Here is a 10,078-nt window from a genome sequence, read left to right on the forward strand (position 1 = left end):
TTAATTTTAATTTTGCACCCTAATCTTTCAAGTGTAAATTAATTATTTTCATGTTATATTTTTATTTTTTACTTACTCAACCAGAATAAATATTTTTTAAATTTAGCTTAACTAATATACTCCATTAAACTACCATACCCCACATTGTCATGTCATTGATCTATTCTAACCACCTCCACCACATTTGTTATCAAAGCCAGCAACCGCAACGAGCTAATGACAGATGCTTATCCGCTCAAACAAGACGAATCTGTAAGTCCCAGACAAAGAATTAAAAGCCCTTCAGTTTCCCATTATTGTCTCCCAAAGATTTGGACTTTGAACTAAGCTCGTAGAGATAAAAACTTAATTCAAACGAAGGGGGCGGTTTGGCGCCCCATTTTAAATGTAGTATTTTCAGTACACAAGATTAAGCGCTTTTCCCAATTCGGTCACATCATCCATATTGTTTTTGATAGCCTGTTAAATAATAATAATTTCGTTTTACGCACTTTATAGAGATGTCCAAGCAGCCCTCTTTTGTGTCGCGCAACCTGGTGGCCATCGTGATGATCCCCAGTCTGGTGGGGATCCATCTAGGCTGGAGTTACATGCAGAACAACCGGAAACTGGTCACAGAGGCGGAACAGATCGACATGCCGCCGGTGACGGTACGTTAATCTCAATCCTTATGTGATCCTTTCAAGACAGCAGTTTCTCTTCTTTAGTTTGGCAAGTTCATGTGGAACAAGCTTACGGGCGGAGGAACCCCGGCGGAATGACAATGGCACCTGTAATGAGCTTAAGACATACAATCTATTTATTGTATAGTATAATTAAAACTACATACAAACGGTATGGTACATTCAGTTGCTGGCCGGGCAACAAATGCTGGCCAGACTGTAAAATGGGACACAGACAGAATGGAGTGACAAATACAGAGACTACATAAACTAATGCTAGGGGCGAGGGAGATTACTGCGTTAGGGCCGAGTTCACGGTGAGGTTATCCAGCTGGGCATTGAACAGAACATCGCTGATCAGCTTCTCGGCCACGATCCGCTGTGTGGGATTAATGGAGCGCAGCTTGCTAGCCACATTCACGCCAATAGCATCGTACTCATCGTCGTGTCGATGCGAAGTGCTCGGAGCTGCAGTGGTGGTATAGGCAGTGGTGCCGGCATTGCCAAACAAAGGCTGGTAGTGATCGCGCCCTATCTGGATGGTGGGCACGCCCTGGTTGTGTCCATTGGCTTGCTGCAAATGGAGCTGCTGCTGGTGATGCTCCAGTGAATTGACCGCCTGTTGGGAATTGGATGCTCAAAGGTAACTTCTTTATTTTTCTGGGATTACTGAAGTTACCCACCTGTTGTATCTCTCGCTGGGAGTTGGAGTCCAGGGAGGTGATCTCTAGGACCTTCACGGCATGACCCTGAGCCGCCGCTGCCGCTATTGACGTCTGGGCCGCAGCATGGGCCACTAGTTGGTGCTGATGGTGCGCTTGAGCTGCTGCCGCCGCCTCGGCTGCCTGATGCTCCTCGCTCTTTACCAGGGCCACGCAATCCGCGGGCGTCACCGAAATCGTGCTCAAGGTAGCGCCCTGGCTGCTTACTACAACATTGCTGGCAGTGGCCGCCGCCTCCTCCACTTCGTCCGAGGATGTGGGCAGTATGGAATCCATGTGCTGCGACTGGGTGCCTGTGTGATGTGATTCGTCCTCGAACTCCATGGACTCCTCGTCGTCGAAGCTTATTTGCAGTTCCCGTTTGGGTTTCGTTCCCAGCTCGTGGCGTTTGGGCTTGTGATCGGCGATGAAGAGCAGCTTATCGTAGTACCACAAACGCGTTTCGTAGTCGTTTTTGCTGGTCGTTTTGCGGAATTCCCTCCGAAAAGCGGAGCGTAGGGAGTTGATTTTCCTGTCGGGTGTAAATTGGTGTTACGGGATATTAAGGAACTTCTGAGCAAGGACCCACCTAACCACCATTGCCCTGTCCGGATTGGGCTCCACTTCTTTAAGCTTCTCCACCAGGCGGTCGTAGGACTTGTTTCTCGCTGCGTGGTTGCTGTAGTCGTTGTGCTTCGGCTGCCACAGGCACTCCTCCTCCTGATACTGCTCGATGAACTCCGTGAGCCAGTGGCGCGAATAGGATCGCAGGTCTACGTTCATGGTCCTCTTTTAATCGCTTTTTATTTGGATTCCCTCAATTATTTCTGGTTTTGTTTTCGCTGCGTCTCGCGTGAAGTTGGCTGCGTTAGGGTGTTGCCACACCGCCACCTATCGTCGAGCCTGATGGTTATCGATATATTCGAATTTAAAATATGTGTATGAGCCTATTTCAAACTTCTTATCTTAGGCATCATATTTGTATGGTTATTTATTGATTAACCAGTATATTACAAATTTTTAAGGTTTTTTAGCTTTAGGAAAGTGCCGACACCCGCATAGTATACGAGAAGGGATTTGTGTTTTTCCTACTAAGTGAACCACTGTGCAACCGTAAGGATCAATCGTAAATGGTTCCTTACTTGATTTGCTGTTTAGTACGGACTCAACCCCAAATCAGTCTGGCCGGGTTGGCTACAAAAGTTCCTTACTATGTGGCATCCCTTTCGAAGATATCTTCCGTCTGGCAGCCCCCCCACGATGTTTTTGTCAATTGCTCTTTGGAGCTTTCCCAAGACAGGCGGAGTCGCGCGAAAAATGTTTTTAAAGAAATAAGAAACAGCCGAAACTAGAAAATAAGCCAACCCGCGATACAGTGAATAAAATTCCAGTGTCTTATAAAGTGAAAATCAGTGCGGGAGCGCCAGTGGTGTTGTTATTGTTGCCAAGGCCGAAACAACGAAAAAGAGGCCGAAAAAAAGAATCTGTGCTAACAAAAACAAAGGTGCGTGTGAGGCCTACATACATACATAGTCATACAAATATGTATATAATTTGTTGTTCTCGTTTTGCCAAATTATATAAGGTGCCTGTGTATGAGTGTGTTTCGTATGTTGCAACTGTTTAATCGGTAGTAAACAAGAGAGATAATTGATAAATTGCAAAGAGATTTATCACAAGGATCAAATTTAAGAGAAGTAAAGGCAACCACACTAAGCGAGCAGCAACAGCTGTTTCACGCTCCCACTAGCCAATTCCAATCAGAATTAAGTCACGTAGTATTCCTAAAAGACTTCCAACTCAGTTTTGTAAACAACAAACAAAAGCATTGCGAGTCGAATCATTTTCCAAGCGAATGAGTGCGGAAATAACATATGCACAGGTGTAAGTGCAAATGAAATATATGTATTATTTACATACATTTTCATTCATCCAGTTGTTTTTCAAGGGGTTCAAAGTCCAATCTGAAATGATGTTGGAACTTTACTATCTGCCCTCCCCCTCCCCCTCAACCAACAAGAATCTATTTATAGCAAACAAATTTGAAACCCAGAACCGAAATGGAAAACACTAGCTGGATAAACTGGATTCGTAGTAAACCTCAGCCTTGACTGAGTGCAAAAGCAGAGAAAAAAGTGCACAAACACCGCCTAACGAGCTTGTTTACGTTTATTAAGAGCCGGCAACAACAGCATCCAGTGCACAGTGGTTTTCATTGGCCACATTTCTTATCAAAAAATAGTTTATGGGGGGCAGGTATCAAAGAGCTTAGCGACAAACCCAGCAAATCATAGTTAAGCCGCACACCAAAGCGTGTAATATTTGTAGGTACAGTAATTACTGCAATAAACTTTAAACCAGGGAAAATTAAAATGCTTAGATATTTTTTTGACATGCGGAAATGGTAAAAGCTAAAAAAATATAACACACCTGTTTTTGAACTTTTCTAATGTTCAGGAAAATGATTTTAAAACGCAAAATTTTTAATTATTACTTCTTGGCAAATGAAATGTGTCCTTTGTTCAGACAATTTAAAATTAAAAGTGTAGTTAAAGTGCACTCTCAAAAATGTGAAAAGATAATTTACGACTTAATTTAATTGCAAGACAAAAACAAGACAAAAAATAAATAGTTGACTCTTTGGGTTAACTGTATTGAATTTTTTTTTTAATAAACTTGAATAGATTACTCTATTTGGTCAACTGAATCGCGGCTTCGTATACTACTTAAACATTTAAGCTTAATCTTAGATTAGTTTATTGGTTATTATTTAATTGAATAATATAATTAAATTAGATTGGCTTAATAAAATTGTAAAGTAATATAATTTTAGCTTTAAACGGTTGCCGTGTCATTAACCTTTCAATTTTAAAATAACCGTAGTAAACTCTTGGGATAAATGTTTAGTTGTGGTCCGCTTTAAAAGTTGCCCCTTGACCAATGACTACTGTACCATTCAGAATCTGTCTATGAACGTAATCACGTTCAAGGCTGCAGTTTTCTATTCATTTTCTATTGCGTTGATGAACGCTCTCGCTCTCAACGGTTTTCTGCACCGGCTGCTCAATGAAAAGCGTTTAATTTTAGCCGCGCTCAGCTGTTAAACTTGGAAAAGTGCCCAACCCCCAGAACACCCACCACCCCGAACCAACACCCCCCGCAAAATGCACGTGTTGTTACGCCTAAGCATTTCGCGACCTGAGTTCCCTTTTTTAATATTCGGCATGATAATTGATTTGGAGGTGTGTGCCACACATAGACAGGTTGCCCCTATATACTCATTCTGCTGATAATTCGGTGCTGTTTGCTTTTTATAAAAAGCAAACGAGGCAACCGGTTTGCGGGCTCGTTTAGCATTTGGTGAGTACAATCTACGAAGCGGGTCGATCGATGTTTTCTGGAACCCTCCTTCTATCTATTGAAAGACGCAATTAGCAGCTGGGCAAACTCTTATCAATTCCGGCTGATTAACCCAGAGGGATAACTTCATAAGCGCTGGCCAAGTTTCGCACTCCAGTGGCAGAATGACTCGACTGAAGACCAAAACAAAGTTCAATTGCCAAGTTCTAGAGGGCTAGAGATAGCTCGATATTGGTAAATATTATTGGTTCTTAAAAGCAATTTGAGTGCCTATTTTTGAACCTATGCCAAGGGAGAAATGCTTCTGTCAATTACGAAACAATTGTGAGAGCTGAAAATTTGCATGGACTTGTGAAATGTTTTTTGCCATTAACAACCAGACATATTATTTACTGAGGTCCATAAAAACAACTGCACTAAAAAAAGGAGCACTGAAAATATATACTTTACACTTTTAATATCAGTAAAGTGTTTTTATACCCTTGCAGAGGGTATTATAATTTTGGTCAAAAGTGTGCAACGCAGTGAAGGAGACATCTCCGACCATATAAAGTATATATATTCTTGATCAGGATCACCTCCTGAGTTGATATAAGCATGTCCGTCTGTCCGTCTGTCCGTCTGTCCGTCCGTCCGTCTGTCCGTCTGTCTGTTTCTACGCGAACTAGTCTCTCAGTTTTAAAGATATCGAATTGAAACTTTGCACACACCCTTCTTTCCTTTGCACGCAGTATATAAGTCGGAACGGCCGGGATCGGCCGACTATATCCTATAGCTGCCATATAACTGAACGATCGGAAATGCCATAACTTTGGTGTTTTTAAAGTTGGAAGTTGGTTTTTCTATGGGTTTTATTTGGCCAATCAATTTGACGTACCAATTTTATAGGATCGGCCGACTATATCCTATAGCTGCCATATAACTGAACGATCGGAAATGCCACAACTTTGGTGTTTGTAAAGTTGGAAGTTGGGATTTTCTATGTGTTTTGTATTTGGCCAATCAATTTGACGTACCAAATTTTATAAGGATCGGCCGACTATATCCTATAGCTGCCATATAACTGATTGATCGGAAATGCCATAACTTTGGTGTTTGTAAGTTAGGAAGTTGGGATTTTTATGGGTTTTTTTTTATACCCTTGCAGAGGGTATTATAATTTTGGTCAAAGTGTGCAACGCAGTGAAGGAGACATCTCCGACCCTATAAAGTATATATATTCTTGATCAGGATCACCTCCTGAGTTGATATAGCATGTCCGTCTGTCCGTCTGTCCGTTGTCTGTCCGTTGTCTGTTTCTACGCGAACTAGTCTCTCGTTTTAAAGATATCGAATTGAAACTTTCCACACCCTTCTTTCCTTTGCCGCAGTATATAGTCGGAACGGCCGGGATCGGCCGACTTATCCTATAGCTGCCATATAACTGATTGATCGGAAATGCCATAACTCTGTGTTTGTTAAGTTAGGAAGTTGGGACTCTCTATGGGTATTATATTTGGCCAATCAATCCGACGTACCAATTTCTAGGATCGGCCGACTATATCCTTAGCTGCTATATAACTGATTGATCGGAATGCCATACTTTGGTGTTTGTTAAGTTAGGAAGTTGGTATTTTCTATGGGTTTTATTTTTGCCCAATCAATCCGACATATATTTCTAGGATCGGCCGACTATATTCTATAGCTGCCTATACATAACTGAACGATTGGAAATGCCTACTTTGGTGTTTTTAAGTTGGAAGTTGGGTTTTTTGAGTATTAAGAATGCATCATATGAATAATTTTGAGAATATAATTTGCGAATATTCTGGGTTTCACTGGCTTGTTTTTCTTGTTGTTTACTGTAATTGTTAATCAATGATTACCCGAATCACTTTCTACGAATTCCAAACTTGTGGTTTGTAGTTGATTTGATAACAAGCTGCACAACTTTTCAGTGAATTGCAACCAAACTATTGTTTATTGTTTATAAGTCTCATGGGTGCAAAGTAACACAAGTGCTTATAATTTACAATGGCTAAGACAGTTATTTGCTGACTTTTAGTAATCAAAAATTCAGAGATAAATAATTTGGTTTACTGCTAATTGAAAATTCTAAGTGCTAGGTGTTAAATAAAATTACATAATTCAAAGTTTGTAGTCAACGATATTTTACAGAGACTTTTAAATAAATCACTAAACAATTTCTGGTAATTATTTCTTGATGTAAATTATTGCCAGTTTTGTATTTTTATGTCCATTGACAATTAAAATTATAATTAAATTTTAACTAGTCAATGAGTTATCCTTTTTTATATATTATTATTTTGACCGCAGCTGTTCATTTTCGCCCACATACGTATGATTATGATGTCTCTGCTGGGAAGTCTTATAAAAGCAAAGCAACATTCGGATAGTTTAGATTAGTTTTTGGCCATATTGAGGTCTTATCAGCGGTCGCGATAAGCCCACGCTTTGCTGGGGTAATTTACTCGGCTCGGATTGATATTAAAATTAATTTCAGGTCCCTAGCCAGAGTCTGCCATGAGCCGTCTCCTGGAGAAGCCCAACATCGCCATGTCCATCAAGTCAACGGGAAGTCAGCTCTCGAGCACGGTGGCCACGTCCGCGACGACGTTGCCCTCGGACGTGGAGGATGCGGACACATCCCGCACCCAGCTGGCCCCATCCGAAATATCAGCGGTAGCGGCCGTTAAAGTAGCCACCACACCCGCCATCACAGTCAATCCCAGCGCAACACCCAGTAAGTAAATCCATTTATGCCATCTCTCTTTGAACATTTTGAAACATTAAACATTTATTTTTGGGCTATTTAACGTTAAAGTAGCAAAAAAAAAAATCAATAGGCTAATAAAAATGTCGAATTCAGAATTTTTCACAGTCATTATGAAAATTAATGAAAAATTTATTTACAGAGTTTTAAATTAAATTAAATGCATTGCAGTCTCTTTGAGTTAAACTAGTTTTATTGGCAAAATATTAAAAAAAAAACAATTTTTTTCTTGGCATAGTAGGCAGTTTAATATCAATGTTAGCCTGAAATAGGATAGCACTGAAAATAATTTAGACTTCAATAAAAATTTTGTGTGTTATTAGTACAAAATATGGTCAATTGTGGATTGTAAAGTAATATAAATTCTTAAAAGCCTTAATGCAGGCTTAACCAGTTGAAAGAACAAATGAATCAATGTTATATATGATATTTTATTTGTTTGATTGATGTCTCTCCCTTTATTGGTCTATGAAATAGACGCAACTGGTATGGAATGATGACAATACCTAGCTGTGATTTAAGCAATTAAAAAAAAATGACCCTACTTAAGAATTTGCTAATATTTTAAATTGAATTATAATTGGTTTTTAATTGGTAACATCTTGTTTTAAAATCTCTTCTTGTGTTCTTTCAGTGCGTCAAAAAATCGACCAGGTGGTTATCAGCCTGATATCCGGAGCGGCGGCGGGGGCGCTGGCCAAGACGGTCATCGCCCCGCTGGACCGCACCAAGATCAACTTCCAGATCCGCAACGATATTCCTTTCTCGTTCCGCGCCTCGTTGCGCTACCTGCAAAACACCTATGCCAACGAGGGCGTTTTGGCCCTGTGGCGGGGGAACTCGGCCACGATGGCCAGGATAGTGCCCTACGCAGCCATACAGTTCACGGCCCACGAGCAGTGGCGACGCATCCTGCATGTGGACAAGGACGGCTCCAAGTGAGTTTTACATCTCTCTGCCATTGATCAATGTACTTACTAAATTAATTTTCTTATAGCACCAAGGGGCGTCGGTTTTTGGCTGGTTCCCTGGCAGGAATCACCTCCCAGTCGCTAACGTATCCCCTGGACCTGGCCCGCGCCCGCATGGCAGTCACAGATCGATATACAGGCTATCGCACCCTGCGACAGGTCTTCACCAAGATCTGGGTGGAGGAGGGTCCGCGGACACTGTTCCGTGGCTACTGGGCGACGGTTCTCGGTGTGATTCCCTATGCGGGCACTTCCTTTTTCACCTACGAGACCCTTAAGCGGGAGTACTATGGTGAGAAACTTTTTCTTGAGAGAAATTTATGTACCGTTTTGTAACTTGAGATGTGTCCCTCATAGCGTAGATTTTCTCTTTTAAGGGACAGTTTTCTTTAGCCGACTTTGTAGGATAGATCATTTTTTAGTTAGTAAAAATTATTACCACCGTTTTCACTGGACAAATGTCCTCAAAAGTCTAAAACCAGTTGAGCAAGCAAAATGCATCTTCTTTATTTAACTATTAGAAATATTCCAAAGAATACAACCAAAGATAATTGTAAAGTGTTATGTGAGATTATGAATTTATTTACTAATTTTTTTGTTTGCAGAAATGGTTGGCAGCAACAAACACAATACTCTGGTCTCGCTGGCTTTCGGGGCTGCGGCAGGTGCCGCTGGACAAACGGCCAGTTATCCATTGGACATTGTGCGGCGAAGAATGCAGACGATGCGGGTGAACACGGCCAGCGGAGATCGCTATCCAACCATCCTGGAGACGCTCGCGAAGATCTACCGGTTCGTAAACATATTTGCAATTACAAGACTAAACTTGTTCTTAATGGTTTCTTAATCATATTACAGCGAGGAGGGCATCAAGAACGGCTTCTACAAGGGTCTTAGCATGAACTGGATAAAGGGCCCCATTGCCGTGGGCATCAGCTTCTCCACCTACGATATGATCAAGGCGTGGCTCACAGAGCTGAGCCACCTGAAGCGAGGGGGGCCCGAAAAGTAGCCCCTGGCCACCGTCACCCATAAACACCACACCAAAAACGCACTGCTTTGTTCTTAAGTCTCGTGATCGATGGATAAGTTGAGGAGATAGAAGTGCAGCACCGACATGCTCTAATTGTTAGATATTTTTAGCTGTTAGTTGTGAGAAATAAGCGATAAAGAGATCACATCCGAATGCGCTTAACTTTGTTATTAACCGTAATTGATTTATTATCGCCGTAAGCCGAAAGTATATCAGCCAATAAACCGTCTGAATAATGACTCGCCTCCCGAGGCCCTTGCTCTAGGGTCCAGCTCGTATTCAATGGTGTTGCTTGGACAATAACTTAATCTTACACGCCACTCGTTTACTCCTAGACTAATGATTTACTTTGAACATTTTGTATATTGTGTATTTCCACCTCGATGTCAATAAGCTGCTATTGTAAAAATTGCCATGAATTTAAGGGTGTTCGCCAGCGAAATCATCTTATGCATATACTATGTAATTCTTGTATGTTAGTGTGTTTTTTATTATTAAAATTTACAAACTTGTTTAATCAATGGGTTTACTTCATGGTTTTGAAAACGCGCGCAAACTTTTGTGGGGGGTGGCAACAC

The 10,078-nt window shown here is 41.3% G+C and overlaps 3 protein-coding genes across 4 annotated transcripts; 2 read left to right on the top strand and 1 right to left on the bottom strand.

Moving 5' to 3' along the window:
* Positions 1-417: 417 nt before the first annotated feature.
* Positions 418-837, top strand: LOC108046378. The gene is made up of 2 exons (XM_017126029.2): positions 418-650; positions 708-837. Exons 1-2 carry the CDS (start codon positions 501-503, stop codon positions 759-761), a joined length of 204 nt encoding a protein of 67 aa, XP_016981518.1. The 5' UTR covers positions 418-500; the 3' UTR covers positions 762-837.
* Positions 776-2,236, bottom strand: LOC108046377. Its single transcript, XM_017126028.2, has 3 exons — positions 1,953-2,236; positions 1,346-1,895; positions 776-1,281 (listed from the first exon to the last, which is right to left on the bottom strand). The coding sequence occupies exons 1-3, from the start codon at positions 2,144-2,146 to the stop codon at positions 955-957; spliced, it is 1,071 nt and encodes a 356-aa protein (XP_016981517.1). The 5' UTR covers positions 2,147-2,236; the 3' UTR covers positions 776-954.
* Positions 2,237-2,627: 391 nt separating this feature from the next.
* Positions 2,628-10,017, top strand: LOC108046373 (mitochondrial coenzyme A transporter SLC25A42). Of its 2 annotated transcripts, XM_017126024.2 has the most exons (6): positions 2,628-2,867; positions 7,227-7,466; positions 8,131-8,434; positions 8,494-8,759; positions 9,073-9,259; positions 9,326-10,017. In XM_017126024.2, exons 2-6 carry the CDS (start codon positions 7,247-7,249, stop codon positions 9,477-9,479), a joined length of 1,131 nt encoding a protein of 376 aa, XP_016981513.1. In that variant the 5' UTR covers positions 2,628-2,867; positions 7,227-7,246; the 3' UTR covers positions 9,480-10,017. The 2 variants fall into 2 exon arrangements, with proteins under 2 accessions (XP_016981513.1, XP_016981514.1); XM_017126025.2 differs by lacking the exons at positions 2,628-2,867; positions 7,227-7,466 and adding an exon at positions 7,792-7,982.
* Positions 10,018-10,078: the final 61 nt, after the last annotated feature.

This window comes from Drosophila rhopaloa, unplaced genomic scaffold (genome assembly GCF_018152115.1).
Source record: "Drosophila rhopaloa isolate 14029-0021.01 unplaced genomic scaffold, ASM1815211v1 contig_178, whole genome shotgun sequence".
In the NCBI taxonomy this organism is placed as follows: Eukaryota; Metazoa; Arthropoda; class Insecta; order Diptera; family Drosophilidae; genus Drosophila; species Drosophila rhopaloa.